Source organism: Scyliorhinus torazame, chromosome 14 (genome assembly GCF_047496885.1).
Source record: "Scyliorhinus torazame isolate Kashiwa2021f chromosome 14, sScyTor2.1, whole genome shotgun sequence".
In the NCBI taxonomy this organism is placed as follows: Eukaryota; Metazoa; Chordata; class Chondrichthyes; order Carcharhiniformes; family Scyliorhinidae; genus Scyliorhinus; species Scyliorhinus torazame.
In genome coordinates, this window is record NC_092720.1 from 227,581,999 (window position 1) to 227,609,851 (window position 27,853).

Genomic DNA, 27,853 nt, shown 5'->3' on the forward strand with positions numbered 1-27,853 from the left:
GGGAGCGAGAGAGAGAGGGGGGAGCGAGAGAGAGAGGGGGGAGCGAGAGAGAGCTGGGGGAGCGAGAGAGGGGAGCGAGAGAGAGAGAGAGGGGCGCGAGTGAGTGGGGGGAGCGAGAGAGAGAGCTGGGGGAGCGAGAGAGTGGGGGACCGAGAGAGGGGGGAGCGAGAGAGTGGGGGGGAGCGAGAGAGAGAGCTGGGGCAGCGAGAGAGAGAGTGGGGGAGCGAGAGAGCTGGGGGAGCGAGAGAGAGCTGGGGGAGCGAGAGAGAGCTGGGGGAGCGAGAGAGAGCTGGGGGAGCGAGAGAGAGCTGGGGGAGCGAGAGAGAGCTGGGGGAGCGAGAGAGAGCTGGGGGAGCGAGAGAGAGCTGGGGGAGCGAGAGAGAGCTGGGGGAGCGAGAGAGAGCTGGGGGAGCGAGAGAGAGCTGGGGGAGCGAGAGAGAGCTGGGGGGAGCGAGAGAGAGCTGGGGGAGCGAGAGAGAGCTGGGGGGAGCGAGAGAGAGCTGGGGGGAGCGAGAGAGAGCTGGGGGGAGCGAGAGAGAGCTGGGGGGAGCGAGAGAGAGCTGGGGGGAGCGAGAGAGAGCTGGGGGAGCGAGAGAGAGCTGGGGGAGCGAGAGAGAGCTGGGGGGAGCGAGAGAGAGCTGGGGGGAGCGAGAGAGAGCTGGGGGGAGCGAGAGAGAGCTGGGGGGAGCGAGAGAGAGCTGGGGGGAGCGAGAGAGAGCTGGGGGGAGCGAGAGAGCGCTGGGGGGAGCGAGAGAGAGCTGGGGGGAGCGAGAGAGAGCTGGGGGGAGCGAGAGAGAGCTGGGGGGAGCGAGAGAGAGCTGGGGGGAGCGAGAGAGAGCTGGGGGGAGCGAGAGAGAGCTGGGGGAGCGAGAGAGAGCTGGGGGAGCGAGAGAGAGCTGGGGGGAGCGAGAGAGAGCTGGGGGGAGCGAGAGAGAGCTGGGGGGAGCGAGAGAGAGCTGGGGGGAGCGAGAGAGAGCTGGGGGGAGCGAGAGAGCTGGGGGGAGCGAGAGAGCTGGGGGGAGCGAGAGAGCTGGGGGGAGCGAGAGAGCTGGGGGGAGCGAGAGAGCTGGGGGGAGCGAGAGAGCTGGGGGGAGCGAGAGAGAGCTGGGGGGAGCGAGAGAGAGCTGGGGGGAGCGAGAGAGAGCTGGGGGGAGCGAGAGAGAGCTGGGGGGAGCGAGAGAGAGCTGGGGGGAGCGAGAGAGAGCTGGGGGGAGCGAGAGAGAGCTGGGGGGAGCGAGAGAGAGCTGGGGGGAGCGAGAGAGCTGGGGGGAGCGAGAGAGCTGGGGGGAGCGAGAGAGCTGGGGGGAGCGAGAGAGCTGGGGGGAGCGAGAGAGCTGGGGGGAGCGAGAGAGCTGGGGGGAGCGAGAGAGCTGGGGGGAGCGAGAGAGAGCTGGGGGGAGCGAGAGAGAGCTGGGGGGAGCGAGAGAGAGCTGGGGGGAGCGAGAGAGAGCTGGGGGGAGCGAGAGAGAGCTGGGGGGAGCGAGAGAGAGCTGGGGGGAGCGAGAGAGAGCTGGGGGGAGCGAGAGAGAGCTGGGGGGAGCGAGAGAGAGCTGGGGGGAGCGAGAGAGAGCTGGGGGGAGCGAGAGAGAGCTGGGGGGAGCGAGAGAGAGCTGGGGGAGCGAGAGAGAGCTGGGGGAGCGAGAGAGAGCTGGGGGAGCGAGAGAGAGCTGGGGGAGCGAGAGAGAGCTGGGGGAGCGAGAGAGAGCTGGGGGAGCGAGAGAGAGCTGGGGGAGCGAGAGAGCTGGGGGAGCGAGAGAGAGGGGGGAGCGAGAGGTGGGAGCGAGAGAGAGCTGGGGGAGCGAGAGTGTGGGGGGAGCGAGAGAGGGGGGAGCGAGAGAGAGGGGGGAGCGAGAGAGAGAGAGAGTGGGAAGCGAGAGGTGGGAGCGAGAGAGAGCTGGGGGAGCGAGAGAGTGGGGGGTGCGAGAGAGGGGGGGGGAAGAGAGAGAGGGGGGGGAAGAGAGAGAGGGGGGGAGCGAGTGAGGGGGGAGCGAGAGAGTGGGGGGGGGGGGGGGAGGAGGCGAGAGTCTGTTCATCAGGAAATAATTTGTGCTGAAAAGAGTTTCTGCTTTGGAGCAGTTTGGGGGTCCCAGGTACACGGGCCAGCTCCTCGCTCCAGTGCCGTCAGTGTGCACAGAACCAGTGTGAACATTGCGAGGCCTCTAACAGCAGAGCACACACTTGGGAGGCAGCCTCTGAGAAAATACAGGCACTCCATTCCTTGGTTAAGAGGTGGTGAACAAACGGCTGCCACCCTCGGCTCGTGCAAGCGGTCAGCGTCACCCGGCCCGAGCCTCGTTGTCAGCTCACGGTGTCGCTGCTTTGGATTCGAAAACCTTTCCTCGTTACCCAGACCCTTTATCGCTTCCTGCCCGCTGAGGGACCAGGCGAGCGTTTGTGCGGAGACTCGTATCATTGAGCAAGGAGACACCGGTCAAAAATGGTCACCTCTGCTCAACCTGACTCCAACCTGCTATTGTCTTCAAATACACCCCTCTGGAAGCAGGGTGGGTGGGGGATAGGGTCAGAGCCGTGGGGCGGGGTTTCACTGTACTCCCTCCCCCGCCTCCTCTAAACACCCCACATTAAGCCACATGGACCAGCTGGCCAACAAGGCCACGAGTTCATTTCTATTCACAAGACAATCAGTAAAAACCATCTACGTTTTCATACTCAGCTTTATTCATTCACCTAGAGCTAGGCTGGCAGATTTGCCGCCCGGTAAACTCACTGGAGCTCTCTCCGTATACAATACATATAATACACGGTTCCCTGGGACGAGCACCAGCCGCTTCTGCCACGTGTTCACTTGCTTGGGAGCACGTACGTGCGAGCCCTTTTCGCTGATCTGGGTCCGAAGATGCGCCACGGGTCCCACTGCGCGGAACCAGGACAACCGGCACGTTCCGAGGTGGTGAAAGGCGGCAGGAGTTCCGGCAGAGTTAGCGAACACGCTTCTCTCGTCCCGACCCAGGAATTCTTATTTTTTTTTGCTTTTGTTCTTTTTTTTTTGCAATTTAAACTTTTTTAGTACAGAAATGAGAGCCCTGCCTGCATTAAAAAAAAAGTCTGGCTATTACAAATTCTATCAAAGGGACAAGAAACTGTAAACCCCAGCCCCGCAGCCCCCCCCCACGAGGCGAGGAAGGACAGCAACATCGAGCAACGAAACGGCCGCCTCGACCCAGGCGAAGCAGTGATGTTAAGCCTCACCCCCTAAAGAGGCAGTGTGGGGCTGCACTGCTGGGGGGGGTGCGTTTGCTGCACTGCTGTGGGGGGGCGGGGGGGGTGCGTTTGCTGCACTGCTGTGTGGGGCGGGGGGCTGCACTGCTGAGGGGGGGGTTTGTCACATGGCATTGCGCAGCTAATTCTGGAATAGCCTGTCAACACTGGGGACCCAGAGGAGAATTATCAATCCCAAATTCTTTCTGGTTAATTCATTTCTTGCAAATTTGGAACGTACGGATATGATCAGTTGATGCGAACAACCAATCCCCAAAAGATATTTTTAAAAATATATATATAGATATATATATATTTTTTTAAAAGTACGGCTAATCTTTCGCTGTCAGAAAATGCACCAACTGCATTTGGTCTGATCTGTAGAAAGAACCTCGAACAAAAGATAGCAGATTAATTTATACATCCATTTCAAAAACAACCTTCCACCTTGAAGACGGTCAAAAATCCCTTCATCTCACCCCCCCCCCCCCCACTTCACCCTGTAAAACAGTGAAGTGGATATCTGATTGCTGGGGCGAGATTAGATGGGGGGAACCCTGTCCAGTTTGAGAGCCTGGATCCGGACATTTCGATAAAACAGGAGTTCCCTTTGGCCCCAAATTGGGACCAAACTCAATATTTTTTTTATTTTTGTTTTTTTTAAGTTTTCCTGCAGCTTCCGTCTTGCAGTGTAGGAGAGAGAGCCCGCGAGTGAGAGAGAGAGAGAGAGAGAGAGAGAGAGGAGGCAGCACGGAGCATCAGTGCAAGCTTTCCCCCCCATTTCCTTGACAATTTACACTAACTCCCTGCCGTTGAGGAGAGTCCAATGGGCCTCAGTGCTTCAGTCAGAGTCCGACAGAACAATGATTTCTTCCGGGTCACACTGGGTCGCCACGTTGACCTGAAACAGGGGCAGACAAACACAAGAGGGTCAACTCAGCTGGAGGGCCAGCCTTTCAATTCAATCTGCTACTTTCCCAGGCCCTCCATCGATAGGGCATTAGAACATAAAACAAAGTGCAGAAGGAGGCCATTCGGCCCATCGAGTCTGCACCGACCCATTTAAGCCCTCACTTCCACCCTATCCCCGCAACCCAATAACCCCTCCTAACCTTTTTGGTCACCAAGGACAATTTAGCACGGCCAATCCACCTAACAGCACATCTTTGGACTGTGGGAGGAAACCGGAGCACCCGGAGGAAACCCACGCACACACGGGGAGGATGTGCAGACTCCGCACAGACAGTGACCCACGCCGGAATTGAACCTGGGACCCTGGCGCTGTGAGGAGACAGTGCTAACCACTGTGCTACTGTACCGGGTGGGGGAAGAAACAGCTGCGTGTCCAGTCTAACAAGGAGGCACTGACAAACCTACTGCTCGGGAATGAGGTGGGCCCAGGATCAAGTGTCAGGAACACAGAACTGAGGAAACGGTTACCATTGTATGGCAAGGTTTAGGCTGGCGAAGGAAGAGGACGAAGAGTAATCCAGACCGAGAATACTCAAAGGGATAGGAACGTATCAGGTCTAGGCAAATTAGAATCAAAGATTATCAGCCAAAATTGGAACAGAACAACGGTCTGCCTTCAAAGGAGAGAGTGTTGAGGTACAGTCAGTGGGAAAGGGATGGCAATAACAGAGGTCTCCGGGTGGCAAGGGGTAGATTAAAATGAAGCACACATTGTAGTTGTAGAAGTTAACCTAAGACATGGCAGGAGATCCCAGACCCGTGTCATGCTCCTCTTGGGCGATGTGGGAGCTCAGGGACATGTCCACTGTCCCTGGCTCCTTCACGAGCAAGAAGTGTGTCCAGTTGCAGCTCCTGTTAGACCGCTTGACGGCTCTGGAGCTGCGGATGGACTCACTTTGGAGCATCCGCGATGCTGAGGACGTCGTGGATAGCACGTTTAGCGAGTTAGGCACACCGCAGATAAAGAATACGGATGAAGATAGGAAATGGGTGACCAAAAGACAGAGCAAGAGTAGGAAGGCAGTGCAGGGGTCGCCTGCGGTCATCTCCCTCCAAAACAGGTTTCCGTTTTGGACACTGTTGAGGGAGATGGCTCACCAGGGGAAAGCAGCCAGGTTCATGGCACCGTGGCTGGCACTGCTGCACAGGAGGGCAGGAAGAAGAGTGGTAGAGCCACAGTGATAGTGGATTGTATTGTAAGGGAAGTAGACAGGCATTTCTGCGGACGCAAACGAGACTCCAGGATGGTGTGTTGCCTCCTGGGTGCAAGGGTCCTGGATATCTCAGAGCGGTTGCAGGACATTCTGTGGGGGAGGGTGAACAGCCAGCGGTCGTGGTGCACATAGGCACCAATGATATAAAAAAACAGGATGAGGTCCTACAAGCTGAATTTAGGGGTTGAGGAACTAACCTAAAAGTAGGACCTCAAAGGTAGTAATCTGGGGATTGCTTCCAGTGCCACGAGCTAGTCAGAGTAGGAATGTCAGGATAGACAGGACGAATGCAGCTCGACAGATGGTGCAGGAGGGGTTCAGATTTTTGGGACGTTGGAACCGGTTCTGGGGGAGGTGGGACCAGTACAAACCGGACGGACACCTGGGCAGGACTGGAACCAATGTATGCTAGTGCTATTGGGGATGGTTTAAACTAATGCGGCAGGGGGATGGGAACCAATGCAGGAAGTTGGAGGATAGTAAAGAGAGAATAGAAACAAAAACCAGTAGAAAAGTGGAAAGCAGAGAAACAGATTGAACTGTGTTTATTTCAATGCAAGAGGCCCGACGGGCAAGGCAGATGAACTCAGGGCATGGATTGGTACATGGGACTGGGATGTTATAGCTGTTGCTGAAACATGGCTAAAGGAGGGGCAGGACTGGCAGCTCAATGTTCCGGGGCACAGATGCTAAAAGATAGAACAGGAGGTAAGAGAGGAGGGGGAGTTGTGTTTTTGATTAGGGACAGTATAACGGCAGTACAGAGAGAGGATATATTCGAGGGTTCCCCCACTGAGTCTATATGGGTAGAACTGAAAAATGAGAAGGGTGAGATCACTTTGATAGGACTGTAGTACAGGCCCCCAAATAGCCAGCGGGATATTGAGGAGCAAAGGAGATTACACATAGCTGCCGGAAAAATAGGGTGGCAATAGTTGGGGACTTCAACTTTCCCAACATTAACTGGGACACCATAGCACTAGGGGTTTGGATGAAGAGAAATTTGTCGAGTGTACAAGTTTCAGGAGGGGAGCATTTCGGGAACAGTGACCACAATTCAGTAAGTTTTAAAGTGCTGGTGGACAAGGATAAGAGTGGTCCTAGGATGAATGTGCTAAGTTGGAGGAAGGCTAATTATAACAATATTAGGCGGGAACTGAAGAACCTAGATTGGGGGCGGATGTTTTGAGGGTAAATCAACATCTGACATGTGGGAGGCTTTCAAGTGTCAGTTGAAAGGAATTCAGGACCGGCATGTTCTTGTGAGGAAGAAGGATAAATACAGCAATTTTCGGGAACCTTGGATAACGAGAGATATTGTAGGCCTCGTCAAAAAGGAAAAGGAGGCATTTGTCAGGGCTAAAAGGCTGGGAACAGACTAAGCCTGTGTGGAATATAAGGAAAGTAGAGAGGAACTTAAGCAAGGAGTCAGGAGAGCTAGAAGGGGTCACGAAAAGTCATTGGCAAATAGGGTTAAGGAAAATCCCAAGGCTTTTTGAAAGATAGGCAAGCGAATCTATGTGTGGAGCCAAAGGAAATGGGCGAGGTACTAAATGAATATTTTGCATCAGGATTCACCAAAGAGAAGGAATTGGTGGATGTTGAGTCTGGAGAAGGGTGTGTAGATAGCCTGGGTCACATTGAGATCCAAAAAGACGAGGTGTTGGGCGTCTTGAAAAATATTAAGGTAGATAAGTCCCCAGGGCCTGACGGGATCTACCCCAGAATACTGAAGGAGGCTGGAGAGGAAATTGCTGAGGCTTTGACAGAAATCTTTGGATCCTCACTGTCTTCAGGTGATGTCCCGGAGGACTGGAGAATAGCCAATGTTGTTCCTCTGTTTAAGAAGGGTAGCAAGGATAATCCAGGGAACTACAGGCCGGTGAGCCTTACGTCAGTGGTAGGGAAATTACTGGGGAGAATTCTTCGAGACAGGATCTACTCCCATTTGGAAGCAAATGGACGTATTAGTGAGAGGCAGCATGGTTTTGTGAAGGGGTGGTCGTGTCTCACTAACTTGATAGCGTTTTTCGAAGAGGTCACAACGATGATTGATGCAGGTAGGGCAGTGGATGTTGTCTATATGGACTTTAGTAAGGCCTTTGACGACTTCCGGGTGCGGCGATGACCAGCTGAGTCGCATGTTTCGGCAGCTCCCGGTGGAACGGACTTTTGGGCTCTTAATAGGAGCCCCATTGGCAATTTTAACGGCAAATAACACTGTGCGGTAATCCAGAAGGGAATCCCCCCTGGACACGGATGGAAAAAAGAGAGGAAAGTAGCCGGATTGCGGTGGATCCTCTAGAGCAGCGGCCACGAAGGCAGGCACAAAGCAAGATGGCGTCGGAAGGAGGCAGTTTAATATGGGGCCCTGACCAACAAGAGTTCCTGCGGCGTTGCGTAGATGAACTCAAAAAGATGAAGAAGGAGCTGTTGGCCCCGATATTACAAGCGATTGAGGGGCTAAAGGAGGAGCAAAAGACCCAGGAACAGGAGCTTTGGGTCGTGAAGGCAAAGGCTGCTGAGAATGAGGACGACATACAGGGCCTGGTGGTGAAAACGGAGATCCACGAGGCACAACACAAAAGATGTGTGGAAAGGCTGGAGGTGCTGGAGAATAATGCGAGGAGGAAGAACCTAAGGATTCTTGGTCTTCCCGAAGGTGCAGAAGGGGCGGACGTCGGGGCATATGTGAGCACGATGCTGTACTCGTTAATGGGATCGGAGGCCCCGACGGGTCCGCTGGATGTGGAGGGAGCTTATCGAGTTCTGGCGCGAAGGCCGAGGGCTGGAGAAATTCCTCGAGCCATAGTGGTGAGATTTCTCTGATATAAGGACAGAGAGATGGTCCTCAGATGGGCAAAGAAAACTCGGAGCAGTAGGTGGGAGAATGCGGTGATCCGCGTATATCAAGATTGGAGTGCGGAGGTGGCGAGAAGGAGGGCAAGCTTTAATCGGGCCAAGGCGGTGTTGCATAAAAGGAAGGTCAAATTCGGAATGTTGCAACCGGCAAGACTGTGGGTCTCACATCTAGGGAAACACCACTACTTCGAAACGGCAGATGAGGCGTGGACATTTATTGTCGAGGAGACGCTGGAGTGAGCGGGCCAGAAAAAGAACGTTTGGGACAAAAGTGGGGGGGTGAATTTGTGGGATGAAGGGGGGAAAAGGGGGAAGAGAGGACTTCCCAAGTTGTTAAACCTGCGACCCTGTAACTTCTCTCTCTCCCCCATGTCGTGGGAGAGGGGGTGAGGGAGGATGAGGAGCTGAGGGCGCCGGCCATTGGGGGCGGGGCCAAAAGGGAAACGCGGGCTTGGTTCCCGCGCTATGGTAATCATGGCGGGAACAGGGAAGCAGGAAGGAGGGGGCCTCGCACAGTGTGAGCCGAGGTCACGGGGGGGGAAGCCGAGGTCGGCCAGAGTTTGCTGACTTCTGGGAGCAACATGGGGGGTGCAATTATGCTAGCTTGGGATCTAGCAGGGGGGGGGGGTTAACTGGGTTGATGCTGCTGGGGAGAAGGGGAGCTGGTATGGGAGGGAGGGGGGGGGGGGGGGTCGGGGCGCCGCCTGGGGGGGATACAGCTACGTGGGAACCGGGTGAGGAGCTGGATTGAAAAAGGAAATGGCTAGTCGTCAAGGGTAGGGGGGGTAAAGAGCCCCCCAACCCGGTTGATCACGTGGAATGTGAGAGGGCTGAACGGGCCGATTAAGAGGGCACGGGTACTCGCACACCTAAAGAAACTTAAGGCAGATGTGGTTATGCTTCAGGAGATGCATCTGAAGCTGATAGACCAGGTTAGACTTCGCAAAGGATGGGTGGGGCAGGTGTTTCATTCGGGGCTCGATGCAAAAAACAGGGGGGTGGCCATACTAGTGGGGAAGCGGGTAATGTTTGAGGCAAAGACTATAGTGGCGGATAGTGGGGGCAGATACATGATGGTGAGTGGCAAACTGCAAGGGGAGGCGGTGGTATTAGTGAACGTGTATGCCCCGAACTGGGATGATGCCAATTTTATGAGGCGTATGTTAGGACGAATTCCGGACCGAGAAGTGGGGAAGTTGGTAATGGGTGGAGACTTTAATACGGTGCTGGACCCAGGGCTGGACCGATCGAGGTCCAGGACCAGAAGGAGGCCGGCTGCAGCTAGGGTGCTTAAGGATTTTATGGAGCAGATGGGAGGAGTAGATCCCTGGAGATTTAGTAGACCTAGGAGTAAGGAGTTTTCGTTTTTCTCCTATGTACACAAAGTATTTTCACGAATAGATTTTTTTGTTTTGGGAAGGGCACTGATCCCAAAGGTGACGGGGATGGAGTACACAGCTATAGCCATCTCGGATCATGCTCCACACTGGGTGGACCTAGAGATAGGGGAAGAAAAACAACAGCTTCCACCCTGGAGAATGGACATGGGATTATTGGCAGATGAGGGGGTGTGTTTAAGGGTGAGGGGGTGTATTGAAAGGTACTTGGAACTTAATGATAATGGGGAGGTCCAGTTGGGAGTAGTCTGGGAGGCGCTGAAGGCAGTGGTTAGAGGGGAGCTGATATCTATTAGGGCACATAAAGGAAAGCAGGAGGGTAGGGAAAGGGAGCGGTTGTTGAAAGAACTTCTGAGGGTGGACAGACAATACGCGGAGGCACCGGAGGAGGGACTGTACAGGGAAAGGCAAAGGCTACATGTAGAATTTGACTTGTTGACTACGGGTAATGCAGAGGCACAATGGAGGAAGGCACAGGGTGTACAGTACGAATATGGGGAGAAGGCGAGTAGGTTGTTGGCCCACCAACTGAGGAAAAGGGGAGCAGCGAGGGAGATGGGGGGGTGAGAGATGAGGAGGGAGAGATGGAGCGGGGAGCAGAGAGAGTGAATGGAGTGTTCAAGGCATTTTATGAAAGATTATATGAAGCGCAGCCCCGGAAGGGAAGGAGAGAATGATGTGCTTTCTGGATCAGCTGGAATTTCCTAAGGTGGAGGAGCAGGAGAGAGTGGGGCTGGGAGCACAGATTGAGACGGAGGAAGTAGTGAAAGTGATTGGGAGCAGGCAGGCGGGGAAGGCCCCGGGACCAGACGGATTCCCAGTTGAATACTATAAGAAATATTTGGACTTGCTGGCCCCGCTACTGATGAGAACCTTTAATGAGGCGAGGGAAAGGGGGCAGCTGCCCTCGACTATGTCAGAGGCAACGATATCGCTCCTCCTAAAAAAGGAAACAGACCCGCTGCAATGCGGGTCATATAGGCCCATTTCCCTTTTAAACGTGGATGCTAAGATTCTGGCCAAAGTAATGGCAATGAGGATAGAGGACTGTGTCCCGGGGGTGGTTCACGAGGACCAAACTGGGTTTGTGAAGGGGAGACAGCTAAATACAAATATACGGAGGCTGCTAGGGGTAATGATGATGCCCCCACCAGAGGTGGAAGCGGAAATAGTGGTGGCGATGGATGCCGAGAAAGCATTTGATAGAGTGGAGTGGGATTATTTGTGGGAGGTGTTGAGGAGATTTGGCTTTGGGGACGGGTATATCAGGTGGGTACAGTTGCTGTATAGGGCCCCGATGGAGAGCGTGGTCACGAATGGACGGGGGTCTGACTATTTTCGGCTCCACAGAGGGACGAGGCAGGGATGTCCTCTGTCCCCGTTATTGTTTGCATTGGCGATTGAGCCCCTGGCCATAGCACTGAGGGGTTCCAGGAAGTGGAGGGGAGCACTTAGGGGGGGGGAGAAGAACACCGGGTATCTCTGTATGCGGATGATTTGTTGCTATATGTGGCGGACCCGGCGGAGGGGATGCCAGAGATAATGCGGATACTTGGGGAGTTTGGGGATTTTTCAGGGTATAAACTGAACATGGGGAAAAGTGAGTTATTTGTGGTGCATCCGGGGGAGCAGAGCAGAGAGATAGAGGATTTACCGTTGAGGAAGGTAACAAGGGACTTCCGGTACCTGGGGATCCAGATAGCCAAGAATTGGGGTACATTACATAGGCTCAATTTAACACGGTTGGTGGAACAGATGGAGGAGGATTTCAAGAGATGGGACATGGTGTCCGTCATTGGCAGGTAGGGTGCAGGCGGTTAAAATGGTGGTCCTCCCGAGATTCCTTTTTGTGTTCCAGTGCCTCCCGGTGGTGATCACGAAGGCTTTTTTCAAAAGAATTGAGAAGAGCATTATGAGTTTTGTGTGGGCTGGGAAGACCCCGAGAGTGAGGCGGGGATTCTTGCAGCGTAGTAGGGACAGGGGGGGCTGGCACTACCGAGCCTAAGTGAGTACTACTGGGCCGCCAATGTTTCAATGGTGTGTAAGTGGATGGGAGAAGGGGAGGGAGCGGCGTGGAAGAGATTGGAGAGGGCGTCCTGCAGGGGGACTAGCCTGCAAGCAATGGTGACGGCGCCGTTGCCGTTCTCGCCAAAGAAATACACCACAAGCCCGGTGGTGGTGGCTACATTGAAAATTTGGGGGCAGTGGAGACGGCATAGGGGAGTGACGGGAGCTTCGGTGCGGTCCCCGATAAGAAACAATCATAGGTTCGTTCCGGGGAGAATGGATGGGGGATTTGGAGCATGGCAAAGAGCTGGGGTAGTACAACTAAGAGATCTATTTGTAGATGGGACGTTTGCGAGTCTGGGAGCGCTGACGGAGAAATATGGGTTGCCCCAAGGGAATGCATTTCGGTATATGCAATTGAGGGCTTTTGCGAGGCAACAGGTGAGGGAATTCCCACAGCTCCCGACGCAGGAAGAGCAGGATAGAGTGATCTCAGAGACATGGGTGGGGGACGGTAAGGTGGCGGACATATACAGGGAGATGAGGGACGAGGGGGAGATCATGGTAGATGAGCTGAAAGGGAAATGGGAAGAACTGGGGGAGGAGATTGAGGAGGGGCTGTGGGCTGATGCCCTACGTCGGGTAAACTCATCGTCCTCGTGTGCCAGGCTAAGCCTGATGCAATTTAAGGTGCTACACAGGGCGCATATGACTGGAGCACGGCTTAGTAAATTTTTTGGGGTAGAGGATAGGTGTGTGAGATGTTCGAGAGGCCCAGCGAATCACACCCACATGTTTTGGTCATGCCCGGCACTACAGGGGTTCTGGGTGGGGGTGGCAAGGGTGCTTTCGAAGGTGGTGGGGGTCCGGGTCGAACCAAGCTGGGGGTTGGCTATATTTGGGGTTGCAGAAGAGCCGGGAGTGCAGGAGGCGAGAGGCTGATGTTTTGGCCTTTGCGTCCCTTGTAGCCCGGCGCAGGATATTGTTAATGTGGAAGGAAGCCAAACCCCCGGGTGTGGAGACCTGGATAAACAATATGGCAGGGTTTATAAAGTTAGAACGGATTAAGTTCGTGTTAAGGGGTTCGGCTCAGGGGTTCACCAGTTGGTGGCAACCGTTCATCGACTACCTCACAGAAAGATAGAGGGAATGGAAAAGAAGTAGACAACAACAGCGGCAACCCAGGGGGGAGGAATCGGACGGACTCTCAGGGATGTTATTGTATATGTATAGGTATTTGGTACATGTAATTGTATATTGGATTGTTGGATTGTATTTTGAGAGTATTTATTTTGGACAAGGCAGTTGCCATTTAGTTTTGTTTGTTTTTTTTGTTTTATAGAACATATTTATTTGTTTAAAACTGGCCACGGTTATTTATATTGCTTCATTGTTGTGTAAAAGAAACACTACGTATTGTTATGTTTGGCCAAAAAACTTGAATAAAATATATATTTTTTAAAAGTAAGCCTTTGACAAGCTCCCTCATGGTAGACTAGTACAAAAGGAAGTCACACGGGATCAGGGGTGAGCTGGCAAGGTGGATACAGAACTGGCTAGGTCATAGAAGGCAGAGAGTAGCAATGGAAGGATGCTTTTCTGATTGGAGGGCTGTGACCAGTGGTGTTCCGCAGGGATCAGTGCTGGGACCTTTGCTCTTTGTAGTATATATAAATGATCTGGAGGAAAATGTAACTGGTCTGATTAGTAAGTTTGCAGACGACACAAAGGTTGGTGGAATTGAGGATAGCGATGAGGACTGTCAGAGGATACAGCAGGATTTAGATTGTTTGGAGACTTGGGCGGAGAGATGGCAGATGGAGTTTAATCCGGACAAATGTGAGGTAATGCATTTTGGAAGGTCTAATGCAGGTAGGGAATATACAGTGAATGGTAGAACCCTCAAGAGTATTGAAAGTCAGAGAGATCTAGGAGTACAGGTCCACAGGTCACTGAAAGGGCAACACAGGTGGAGAAGGTAGTCAAGAAGGCATACGGCATGCTTGCCTTCATTGGCCGGGGCATTGAGTATAAGAATTGGCAAGTCATGTTGCAGCTGTATAGAGCCTTAGTTAGGCCACACTTGGAGTATAGTGTTCAATTCTGGTCGCCACACTACCAGAAGGATGTGGAGGCTTTAGAGAGGGTGCAGAAGAGATTTACCAGACTGTTGCATGGTATGGAGGGCATTAGCTATGAGGAGCGGTTGAATAAACTCGGTTTGTTCTCACTGGAACGAAGGAGGTTGAGGGGAGACCTGATAAGAGGTCTACAAAATTATGAGGGGCATAGACAGAGTGGATAGTCAGAGGCTTTTCCCCAGGGTAGAGGGGTCAATTACTAGGGGGCATAGGTTTAAGGTGTGAAGGACAAGGTTTAGAGTAGATGTACGAGGCAAGGTTTTTTTTTTTTTTTATACAGAGGGTAGGGGGTGCCTGGAACTCGCTACCGAAGGAGGTGTGGAAGCAGGGACGACAGTGACATTTAAGGGGCATCTTGACAAATACATGAATAGGATGGGAATAGAGAGATACGGACCCAGGAAGTGCAGAAGATTGTAGCTTAGACGGGCAGCATGGTCGGCACGGGCTTGGAGGGCCGAAGGGCCTGTTCCTGTGCTGGACTTTTCTTTGTTCTTTGTCTTCAGGACGAATTCCTCATTCAATATGTGGATGGCTCGAGGAGAGAGGGGGCAAAATCTGACCTCCTCTTGCGGAATAAGGAAGGGCAGCTGACGGAAGTGTCAGTGAGGGATCATTTTGGGACCAGTGACCTTAATTCCATGGGCAGGGTGGGTATAGAGGGATACGGGCCAAATGCGGGCAAGTGGGGACCAGCTTAGTGACTGAAACAGGGCGGCATGGAGCAGCTGGGCCGAAGGGCCTGTTTCCATGCTGTAAACACCTATCTATAGTCACACGGTGTGCTGATGGCAGATCTCGGGCGAGAACCTGGCGGAACAGAGCAAGTTCAGAGGGGGAGTGAAACATTAGCTCTCCCCCCCCCACAGGGTGTCCCCACACAGCACCCCCCCCTCCCCCCACACAGCACCACCCCCCTCCCCCCACAGGGTGTCCCCACACAGCACCCCCCCCTCCCCCCACATAGCACCACCCCCCTTCCCCCCACAGGGTGTCCCCACACAGCACCACCCCCCCTCCCCCCACAGGGTGTCCCCACACAGCACCCCCCCCCCCTCCCTCCACACAGCACCACCCCCCTCCCCCCACAGGGTGACCCCACACAGCACCCCCCCCCTCCCTCCACACAGCACCACCCCCTTCCCCCCACAGGGTGTCCCCACACAGCACCCCCCCCCCCCCACAGGGTGTCCCCACACAGCATCCCCCCCTCCCCCCACACAGCACCACCCCCCTCCCCCCACAGGGTGTCCCCACACAGCACCCCCCCCCCCCCTCACACAGGAAAATGAACACTGAAAGCGGAGTCAGAAGCAGGTTTACCCGTGTGTGCCTTACAGGACTGGGTTGAGAGCTGGTGACCACACTGACGAGGGGCGAATCTGCTCGTGTTGAATCGACGGCAGGGAGCGGACTCTTCACCCCGACTCCACCCTCTGTTCGGCCGATCAGTGGCTCCTCCATCCCTTCGTCGGACTCCATCAGTTCGATTACTTCGACACCACTCCTGCGCAGGAGAAACAATGAAACACAAGGTGAGAAAATGCTGCGAGATCGATCAGTTTTCAATTCCAATCGGCTTCAAATTATTCAATGGTGGCCAACAGCAGGTCCGATCCTTACTCAACGTCTCAAACCCATTGCCCACAATCTGCCAGACGGTTGGTGATTGGGATTCACACTCACACTAACGTGCACCTTCCGGATTCACACTCACTCTAACGTGCACCTTCTGGATTCACACTCACTCTAACGTGCACCTTCCGGATTCACACTCACTCTAACGTGCACCTTCTGGATTCACACTCACTCTAACGTGCACCTTCCGGATTCACACTCACTCTAACGAGCACCTTCCGGATTCACACTCACTAACGTGCACCTTCCGGATTCACACTCACTCTAACGTGAGTCTTCCGGATTCACACTCACTCTAACGAGCACCTTCCGGATTCACACTCACTAACGAGCACCTTCCGGATTCACACTCACTCTAACGAGCGCCTTCCGGATTCACACTCACTCTAACGAGCACCTTCTGGATTCACACTCACTCTAACGAGCACCTTCTGGATTCACACTCACATTAACGTGCACCTTCCGGATTCACACTCACTCTAACGTGCACCTTCCGGATTCACACTCACTCTAACGTGCACCTTCCGGATTGACACTCACTCTAACGAGCACCTTCTGGATTCACACTCACTCTAACGTGCACCTTCCGGATTCACACTCACTCTAACGTGCACCTTCTGGATTCACACTCACTCTAACGTGCACCTTCCGGATTCACACTCACTCTAACGAGCACCTTCCGGATTCACACTCACTAACGTGCACCTTCCGGATTCACACTCACTCTAACGTGAGTCTTCCGGATTCACACTCACTCTAACGAGCACCTTCCGGATTCACACTCACTAACGAGCACCTTCCGGATTCACACTCACTCTAACGAGCGCCTTCCGGATTCACACTCACTCTAACGAGCACCTTCTGGATTCACACTCACTCTAACGAGCACCTTCTGGATTCACACTCACATTAACGTGCACCTTCCGGATTCACACTCACTCTAACGTGCACCTTCCGGATTCACACTCACTCTAACGTGCACCTTCCGGATTCACACTCACTAACGTGCGCCTTCTGGATTCACACTCACTCTAACGTGCGCCTTCCGGATTCACACTCACTCTAACGTGCACCTTCCGGATTGACACTCACTCTAACGAGCACCTTCCGGATTCACACTCACTCTAACGAGCGCCTTCCGGATTCACACTCACTCTAACGAGCACCTTCCGGATTCACACTCACTCTAACGTGCACCTTCCGGATTCACACATTCTAACGAGCACCTTCCGGATTCACACTCACTAACGTGCACCTTCCGGATTCACACTCACTCTAACGTGAGTCTTCCGGATTCACACTCACTCTAACGTGAGTCTTCCGGATTCACACTCACTCTAGCGAGCACCTTCCGGATTCACACTCACTCTAACGAGCACCTTCCGGATTCACACTCACTCTAACGAGCGCCTTCCGGATTCACACTCACTCTAACGAGCACCTTCCGGATTCACACTCACATTAACGTGCACCTTCCGGATTCACACTCACTCTAACGTGCACCTTCCGGATTCACACTCACTCTAACGTGCACCTTCCGGATTCACACTCACTAACGTGCGCCTTCTGGATTCACACTCACTCTAACGTGCGCCTTCCGGATTCACACTCACTCTAACGTGCACCTTCCGGATTGACACTCACTCTAACGAGCACCTTCCGGATTCACACTCACTCTAACGTGAGTCTTCCGGATTCACACTCACTCCAACGTGCACCTTCCGGATTCACACTCACTCTAACGTGCACCTTCTGGATTCACACTCACTAACGTGCACCTTCCGGATTCACACTCACTAACGTGCACCTTGCGGATTCACTCACTCTAACGAGCGCCTTCCGGATTCACACTCACTCTAACGAGCACCTTCCGGTTGCGCACACACTCTAACGTGCGTCGGATTCACACTCACTCTAACGTGCACCTTCCGGATTCACACTCACTCTAACGTGCGCCTTCCGGATTCACACTCACTCTAACGTGCACCTTCCGGATTCACACTCACTCTAACGTGCACCTTCCGGATTCACACACACTCTAACGAGCACCTTCCGGTTGCGCACACACTCTAACGTGCGTCGGATTCACACTCACTCTAACGTGCACCTTCCGGATTCACACTCGCTCTAACTAGCGCCCTCCGGATTCACACTCACTCTAACGTGCACCTTCTGGATTCACACTCACTCCAACGTGCACCTTCCGGATTCACACTCACTCTAACTAGCGCCCTCCGGATTCTCACACACTCTAACGTGCACCTTCCGGATTCACACTCACTAACATGCACCTTCCGGATTCACACTCACTCTAACGTGCGCCTTCCGGATTCACACCTACGCTAACGTGCGTCTTCCGGATTCACACACACTCTAACGTGCACCTTCCCGATTCACACTCACTCTAACGTGCGCCTTCCGGATTCACGCTCACTAACGTGCACCTTGCGGATTCACACTCACTCTAACGTGCACCTTCCGGATTCACACTCACTCTAACGAGCGTCTTCCGGATTTACACACTCCAACGTGCACCTTGCGGATTCTCACACATTCTAACGAGCACCTTCCGGATTCACACTCACTCTAACGAGCACCTTCCGGATTCACACTCACTGTAACGTGCGCCTTCCGGATTCACACTCACTCTAACGTGCGTCTTCCGGATTCTCACACACTCTAACGTGCACCTTCCGGATTCACACTCCCTCTAACGTGCGCCTTCCGGATTCACACTCACTCTAACGAGCACCTTCCGGATTAACACTCACTCTAACGCGAGTCTTCCGGATTCACACTCACTCCAACGTGCACCTTCCGGATTCACACTCACTCTAACGTGCACCTTCTGGATTCACACTCACTAACGTGCACCTTCCGGATTCATACTCACTAACGTGCACCTTCTGGATTCACACTCACTAACGTGCACCTTGCGGATTCACTCACTCTAACGAGCGCCTTCCGGATTCACACTCACTCTAACGTGCACCTTCCGGATTCACACTCACTCTAACTAGCGCCCTCCGGATTCACACTCACTCTAACGTGCACCTTCCGGATTCACACTCACTCTAACGTGCACCTTCCGGATTCACACTCACTCTAACATGCACCTTCCGGATTCTCACACACTCTAACGTGCACCTTCCGGATTCACACTCACTCTAACATGCGCCTTCCGGATTCACACCTACGCTAACGTGAGTCTTCCGGATTCACACTCACTCCAACGTGCACCTTCCGGATTCACACTCACTCTAACGTGCACCTTCTGGATTCACACTCACTAACGTGCACCTTCCGGATTCACACTCACTAACGTGCACCTTGCGGATTCACTCACTCTAACGAGCGCCTTCCGGATTCACACTCACTCTAACGTGCACCTTCCGGATTCACACACACTAACGTGCGCCTTCCGGATTCACACCTACGCTAACGTGCGTCTTCCGGATTCACACTCACTCTAACGTGCACCTTCCCGATTCACACTCACTCTAACGTGCGCCTTCCGGATTCACACTCACTCTAACGTGCGCCTTCCGGATTCACACTCACTCTAACGTGCGCCTTCCGGATTCACGCTCACTAACGTGCACCTTGCGGATTCACACTCACTCTAACGTGCACCTTCCGGATTCACACTCACTCTAACGAGCGTCTTCCGGATTTACACACTCCAACGTGCACCTTGCGGATTCTCACACATTCTAACGAGCACCTTCCGGATTCACACTCACTCTAACGAGCACCTTCCGGATTCACACTCACTGTAACGTGCGCCTTCCGGATTCACACTCACTCTAACGTGCGTCTTCCGGATTCACACACACTCTAACGAGCACCTTCCGGATTAACACTCACTCTAACGCGAGTCTTCCGGATTCACACTCACTCCAACGTGCACCTTCCGGATTCACACTCACTAACGTGCACCTTCCGGATTCATACTCACTAACGTGCACCTTCTGGATTCACACTCACTAACGTGCACCTTGCGGATTCACTCACTCTAACGAGCGCCTTCCGGATTCACACTCACTCTAACGTGCACCTTCCGGATTCACACTCACTCTAACTAGCGCCCTCCGGATTCACACTCACTCTAACGTGCACCTTCCGGATTCACACTCACTCTAACGTGCACCTTCCGGATTCACACTCACTCTAAAATGCACCTTCCGGATTCTCACACACTCTAACGTGCACCTTCCGGATTCACACTCACTCTAACGTGCGCCTTCCGGATTCACACCTACGCTAACGTGCGTCTTCCGGATTCACACTCACTCTAACGTGCACCTTCCCGATTCACACTCACTCTAACGAGCGTCTTCCGGATTTACACACTCCAACGTGCACCTTCCGGATTCTCACACATTCTAACGAGCACCTTCCGGATTCACACTCACTGTAACGTGCGCCTTCCGGATTCACACTCACTCTAACGTGCGTCTTCCGGATTCTCACACACTCTAACGTGCACCTTCCGGATTCACACTCACTCTAACGTGCGTCTTCCGGATTCTCACACACTCTAACGTGCACCTTCCGGATTCACACTCACTCTAACGTGCGCCTTCCGGATTCACACTCACTGTAACGTGCACCTTGCGGTTCACACTCACTCTAACGTGCACCTTGCGGATTCACACTCACTCTAACGTGCACCTTGCGGATTCACACTCACTCTAACGTGCACCTTCCGGATTCACACTCACTCTAACGTGCACCTTCCGGATTCACACTCACTCTAACGTGAGTCTTCCGGATTCACACTCACTCTAACGTGAGCCTTCCGGATTCACACTCACTCTAACGAGCGTCTTCCGGATTCACATTCACTCTAACGTGCACCTTCCGGATTCACACTCACACTAACGCGAGTCTTCCGGATTCACACTCACTGCAACGTGCGCCTTCCGGATTCACACTCACTCTAACGTGCGCCTTCCGGATTCACACTCACTCTAACGTGGACCTTCCGGATTCACACACTCTAACGTGAGCCTTCCGGATTCACACTCACTCTAACGAGCACCTTCCGGATTCACACTCACTCGAACGTGCGCCTTCCGGATTCACACTCACTCTAACGTGGACCTTACGGATTCACACACACTCTAACGTGAGCCTTCCGGATTCACATTCACTCTAACGAGCGTCTTCCGGATTCACACTCACTCTAACGTGCACCTTCCGGATTCACACACAGTCTAATGTGCACCTTCCGGATTCACACTCCATCTAACGTGGACCTTCCGGATTCACACAGTCTAATGTGCACCTTCCGGATTCACACTCACTCTGACGTGGACCTTCCGGATTCACACAGTCTAACGTGCACCTTCCGGATTCACACTCACTAACGTGCACCTTCCGGATTCACACTCACTCTAACGTGCACCTTCCGGATTCACACTCACTCTAACGTGAGCCTTCCGGATTCACACTCACTCTAACGAGCGTCTTCCGGATTCACATTCACTCTAACGTGAGCCTTCCGGATTCACACTCACACTAACGCGAGTCTTCCGGATTCACACTCACTGTAACGTGCGCCTTCCGGATTCACACTCACTCTAACGTGCGCCTTCCGGATTCACACTCACTCTAACGTGGACCTTCCGGATTCACACTCACTCTAACGTGCGCCTTCCGGATTCACACTCACTCTAACGTGCGCCTTCCGGATTCACACTCACTCTAACGTGGACCTTACGGATTCACACTCACTCTAACGTGCGCCTTCCGGATTCACACTCACTCTAACGTGCACCTTCCAGATTCACACTCACTAACGTGGACCTTCCGGATTCACACACAGTCTAATGTGCAGCGCCTGCTCAGTCTGCCCCGAGTTTCACCAAGTCCCCTTTACTAATCTGCTCGTGCTTGACTCCCGATCAGCAACGCCTCCATTTTAAAATTCCCAGTCGCTCCATGGCTTAACACCCGCGCACCCCCCCCCCCCCCCCCCCCACCCCCACCCCCCACCCCGCTCTCTCTGATGCTTCTCCAACACACACCGAAAGCACATCTTGCCCTCGATGCTTCCTAAAGCCAACCACTGACAAGCTTCTTAGTCTCCCACATCGCCTTTGGCTTGGTGTCAATTTACAACGGTGCGATAAACTGCTGGGGGGGGGGTTTGGAAATTAAAAGGCTCAAATTAAGAGAGCAAGTTTATTTGTAATTGTTTGGGTGGCCCTCGCTTTCTTGCATGGCTGAGTTACGGGGGACAGGGCTGGGAATGGATCCAGGTGGGGTGCTCTTCATCAACAGGATTTTGCATCAAGCACCAATACACATGGGACCATCCACCACCTTCATGGTAAAGTGGGAAGAACTATTATCTATCAGCAGAACCATGAAATACTGTGCGTGTCATCTGGACAGCTGCTTGGGAGCTCCACATTGCACGAGGTGCTGTGGGCCATCAGCAGGTTGTACTCAATCACAGGAACACAACACAAAAACGATAGCTCCATCACAGGGGCTCAGTTATGAGGAGAGATTACAAAATCAGACCTGATTTCTCGAGACTTTAGAAGGTTAAGGGGTGATCTGATTGAAGTACTCAAGCTATTAACAGGAAAAGGCCGGGTAGATAAAGAGAAACTATTTCCACTGGCTGGAGATCCTAAAACTAGGGGGCAGAGTTTGAAAATGAAGGCCAGACCATTCAGGAGGGATGTTAGTAAGAACGTCTCCCCTCAAAGGGTGATAGAGGTTGGGAACTCACTCCCAGGTGAAGCCACAGCAGAGAACATAGAAAATACAGCACAGAGCAGGCCCTTCGGCCCACAATGTTGTGCCGAACCTTTGTCCTAGATTAATCATAGATTATCATTGAATTTACAGTGCAGGAGGCCATTCGGCCCTTTCAGTCTGCACCGGCTCTTGGAAAGAGCACCGTACCCAAGGTTAACACCTCCACCCTATCCCCATAACCCAGTAACCCCACCCAACAGGAAGGGCAATTTTGGACACTAAGGGCAATTTATCATGGCCAATCCACCTAACCTGCACATCTTTGGACTGTGGGAGGAAACCGGAGGAAACCCACGCAGACACGGGGAGGATGCGCAGACTCCACACAGTCACCCAAGGCTGGAATTGAACCCAGGCCCCTGGTGTGGGGGTAGCAATGCCAACCACTGTGACGCCTTGTAACCGTGTCACACTGTACCAATGACGTAGTTATTGCTGTCCCCACAGTGAGGTGCGTGATTGGGGTTACGGGCCAGGTTAAGGTTGAAGACTCCCGCTCTCTAAAATACAGGTGTGAATTAGTCAAGGTTTTTCATTTTACAACAACCCGGCAGCCTTCCTATCAATGACAGCAAGGCTCCATTGACCCAGTGTGACTGCATGTTGAGGCAATGCCAAACCTTAGCCACTGGCTGCATGAGAACACCTTTCCTCCTGTTGCCAATTACTTCACGTGTTTCTCGAGTGGGGTCAGTTTCTCCATCTCCCACACCCGGCACAATTTTGAACACCCCCGTCAAATCCCCTCGCAGGAAAGCAGTCCTAACTTCTCCAATCTGCCTACGTAACTGGAGTACCCCATCCGTGGGCCTCTGCTGGTGAATCTTCCCTGCATTCTCCAATGCCTTCACACTCTTCCGAAGAATGTAATATTCCGGCTGAGGTCAAACTACTGTCTTATACAAACCCAACCTAACCGTCTTGCTCTTCAAAGGCTTGTGCTAATGTTGGATGAGCTGCTCGCTCCGCCTGCCCTGCCACCTTCAATGACTCATACACAAGTACACCCAGTGCTCCTTCATCCCCATTACACATTTAAAAAATGTTTTTGTGGGATTTGGGAATCGCTGACTTTGGCCAGCATTTATTTCCCATCCCTTCTTGAACAGTCCGCTGTAAGTACATCCACCGTGCTGTTAGTGAGCTCCAGGATTCTGCCCCGGCCACAGTGAAGGAACGGCCGATATATTTCCCAGTCGGGGTGGGGAGTGACTTGGAGGGGAACCTCCAGGTGGGAGGGGTGATCCCAGGTATCTGCTGCTCTTGTCCTTCTAGATGGTGGTGGCCGTGGGTTTGGAAGGTGCTGCCTGAGGAACCTCGGTGAGTTCCTGCAGTGAACCTTGTAGCTGGGACAGACGGCTGTGACTGTGAGCCGACTGTGGAGGAAGTGAATGTTGAAGGTGATGGATGGAATGGCAACAGGGAGGGATTTGAGCTTCTTGGGAGCTGCACGCATCCAGGCAAGTAGAGAGTATCCCATCCCACTCCTGGCTGGTGGCTTGTGGGTTACGGACTGCAGGATTCCCAGCCTGTGTGGGTCTCACCCCCACAATCCAGAAAAAGATGTGCGGGATAGGTGGATTGGCTCCTCAATTGGGGGGAAAATAATAATTGGGTACTCTAAATTTATTTTAAAAACTTCTGCCCCTCTAATGCCCTCGTTCTTCTATGTCCTTCTCACTAGTTAGTGGCATGTGGACAACAGCGGGAAATGTAATCGCACCGCTGTTTCTTGGCTCTCGTCAAGTACACTCTGTCTATGGTCCCTCGGGGGGGGGGGGGCGGCTCTTTCTCCAGCACTGTAATATTCTCAAACAGTCCCACCACCCCTCCTCCTTTTCTTCCTGTACCACCTTCCCCGAGTGCCTTGCATCCAGGAACATTTCATCCCCAGCCCCGCCCTTCTTTGCGTGAGGTTTCTGTTGGATGACCCAACACCACATTGGAATCTGCGCCTAGAATGCGCCAATCGTATTTACCAATAATCCACTCACCCCTTGAAAGCCTCGATTGAACCTGCCTCCACTAAACCCTCAATGGCAGCGCATTCCAGACCTTGGATCCTGCGCCCACTTGTGTGAAAATGGTCCAACCCGTCTTCAGTCCGTCACACAGTGCTCCCGATCCTTCCGTGCAGGAACACCTTTCCTCCCAGCTCACCCTGTCCCGGCCCCCCACCATGTTTGAGTGCCTCAGCCTTCACGGACATTCTGCGGCGGGGGGACATTTGTATTGTGGTTAGTTAGTCCGCTGGGCGACAACAACAAACCGGTCCGAAACGCCCCCCCCCCCCCAGACAAAGAACTGCGTGCAGAGTGAGAGACACAGGAGCCAAGTGCTTCGAGTTTCGAGACTATTTGACTGGAACCGGCCTATCCTGTAGCACAGGAATGAACATTCAGTACTTTGTGCTTGCGGCAAAGGGAGAAGTGAAGTCTTAGTCAGATAATTAGACCAAGGGTAACAGAGCAAAAGCAGACTGGTAAAGTGATGCAGCGAACCAGAGCAGCAACGGTGAAACAACACTGCTACGATGGTGCATACACTGCGCCCCCAACCTAATAATTCCAGCCCCCAAAACTCACTCACCTCGGACACCTGCCAACATTAGGAACCCTGGCATTAGGAGACCAATGGCATCGCAGCCGATCTGCCATCTCAATGCCACCTTGCTGCAGATTATTGACATTAAACAAACACCAGTCTTGGTTCGGACTCCTCCAACACACCGTACAAATCCATATAGATAACAACCGTGGACACCCCGCCTCAAACCGTTCAATTCATCACGCGTGGCGTGCCCGTTACAAACGCACACCCCCTCTCATCCGCTCAGGTTTCTCCACATGCTCAGCCATTGTCCCCAGTGTAGCTTCACTACAACAAATGCTGAACCGGCTGGCCTGCAGTTAGCCTGGCTCCCTTCTCCAGCCTGGGTGTGATATGCTCCCAGGAGACTCAAATCCTGCACGGAGCGGTATGGTAGCACAGTGGTTAGCACGGCTGCTTCACAGCTCCAGCGTCCCGGGTCCGATTCCCGGCTCGGGTCACTGCCTGTGCGGAGTCTGCACGTTCTCCCAGTGTCTGCGCGGGTGCTCCGGTTGAAAGACGTGCCGTTAGGTGAATTGGACATTCTGAATTCTCCCTCTGTGACCCGAACAGGCACCGGAGTGTGGCGACTAGGGGCTTTTCACAGTAACTTCATTGCAGTGTCAATGCAAGCCTACTTGTGACAATAAAGATCAAATCCAGCTCCAACAAGTGGTACGTATATACATACCCTGCTGGACCCAAGTCGAGAAACAGATTCTCAAAGTACTGCACCATTTATGTGCCTGCTCCGTGACATGTGGCAGCAGGCACTTCTGGTGGCAAGTCTTTGGGCAAGAGATTGGAGCCAGGACATTTTAGACAGGGTGCAGTGCCGTCAGTCTGAACCGTCGGTGCCCTGGAGAATCAGCAATGATCTGCACAAAATGGCAGCATTGACGGGAAAACAAACGCGACAGTCTCGGTTACCACCACCCCTCGCCAATTCCAATAGTTTCAGACCAATCCAGCCCCTCAAAAGAAATAAAAGCCAACATCAGCTAGATTTTTAAATAACATTCGGGGCGACGCAGGGCCCCCGCGGCAAGAGGGGGCCAGGTGGGCTCGGTCTGCTCCTTGTATGGCTCATTGGCATATACTGATCAAACACAGATGGGACACAGGCAGACCACGATAACCAAACCCAGCTCTCTTGTAACCTCAATGCCCCAGGAGGCGTACAACTGTTCAACATAAAATACAGGTGCTGCAGAGAAGGACATATGGTCGGCGCAATCAGCAGCAATTAGGTAGACTGAAAACAACGCGCAGGTTTTGCAATTGAAGGGCGGGGGAGGGGGGGGGGAAATAATTGGCTACTTCAAATTTATAAAAAAATATGTTTTGCAATTGAACTCTGGACGGTTAAATAATGGCAGAGGGAGCTGGGTGAATCTCCGATTTACCGTACACTATAGCAGTCATCAGGAAGGCCAAAGGGATTTCTGTTACAAAGGGATTTGAGTAAAATAAGCCTGCTGCATGAAACGGGATCTTGGCGAGAGCACGCTTGGGGAGCAGTGTGCACAGCTGCGTCCTGCTTATCCAAGGATATACTTCCCTCGCAGGGGGAGGTGGAACAAGGGTTCGCGAGATTGCCTCCTGGGTTAAGAGGCTGCTCTCGCATGAGAGACTGAGTCAACGGACTTGGGAGTGTAGCTACGTTAGAAGAATCGTGGCCACTACGGTGAAGTGTAGCTGCCATCGAGGAAACGTGGCCACTACGGTGAAGTGTAGCTGCCATAGAGGAAACGTGGCCACTACGGTGAAGTGTAGCTGCCATAGAGGAAACGTGGCCACTACGGTGAAGTGTAGCTGCGATAGAGGAAACATGGCCACTACGGTGAAGTGTAGCTGCGACAGAGAAAACGTGTCCACTACGTTGAAGTGTAGCTGCGATAGAGGAAACGTGGCCACTACGGTGAAGTGTAGCTGCCATAGAGGAAACGTGGCCACTACGGTGAAGTGTAGCTGCGATAGAGGAAACGTGGCCACTACGGTGAAGTGTAGCTGCGATAGAGGAAACGTGGCCACTACGGTGAAGTGTAGCTGCCATAGAGGAAACGTGTCCACTACGTTGAAGTGTAGCTGCCATAGAGGAAACGTGGCCACTACGGTGAAGTGTAGCTGCGATAGAGGAAACGTGGTCACTACGGTGAAGTGTAGCTGCGATAGAGGAAACATGGCCACTACGGTGAAGTGTAGCTGCGACAGAGAAAACGTGTCCACTACGTTGAAGTGTAGCTGCGATAGAGGAAACGTGGCCACTACGGTGAAGTGTAGCTGCCATCGAGGAAACGTGGCCACTACGGTGAAGTGTAGCTGCCATAGAGGAAACGTGGCCACTACGGTGAAGTGTAGCTGCGATAGAGGAAACGTGGCCACTACGGTGAAGTGTAGCTGCGATAGAGAAAACGAGGCCACTATGTTGAAGTGTAGCTGCGATAGAGAAAACGAGGCCACTACGTTGAAGTGCAGTTGCGATAGAGGAAATGTGGCCACTACGGTGAAGTGTAGCTGCCATAGAGGAAACGTGGCCACTACGGTGAAGTGTAGCTGCGATAGAGAAAACGAGGCCACGACGTTGAAGTGTAGCTGCGATAGAGAAAACGAGGCCACTACGTTGAAGTGTAGCTGCGATAGAGGAAACTTGTCCACTACGTTGAAGTGTAGCTGCGATAGAGGAAACGTGTCCACTACGTTGAAGTGTAGCTGCGATAGAGGAAACGTGGCCGCTAACCCGCGCTCCGTAAAATGCCACTGCAAGGTAATGGTACAAGGAAGAGTGTGGGGCAGTCAGGCAGCTGCTGGGAATAGTTCCCAAAGGAACAGGAATTCACCACAAAAAAGAGCAAATTTTCCCATCTCCTTCACAGATATCTTTTTCAGCAACAAAACCTGCCGTCCTTACCCCGCCTGGCCTACACGTGACTCCAGATCTATTGCGATGTGGCCAACTCTTGCATGCCCCTTTGAAATGGCCCAACATGCCACAAAGCTGGGAGGGCAATAAACGCTGGCCCTGCCAACAATGCCC

At 53.1% G+C, this 27,853-nt stretch overlaps 1 protein-coding gene across 2 annotated transcripts in view; it reads right to left on the reverse strand.

The window, feature by feature from the left end:
- Positions 1-2,657: 2,657 nt before the first annotated feature.
- The window catches only part of daxx (death-domain associated protein), a 61,579-nt gene continuing 36,383 nt past the window's right edge, over positions 2,658-27,853 (reverse strand). The window contains exons 5-6 of one of the 2 annotated variants that reach the window (XM_072475821.1): positions 15,136-15,319; positions 2,658-4,120 (exon numbers count right to left, since the gene is read on the reverse strand). In XM_072475821.1, coding sequence (XP_072331922.1) covers positions 4,061-4,120; positions 15,136-15,319 — 244 coding nt within the window. In that variant the 3' untranslated portion in view covers positions 2,658-4,060. The remainder of the gene's footprint in view (positions 4,121-15,135; positions 15,320-27,853) is intronic. The other variant, XM_072475822.1, reaches the window with a different exon arrangement.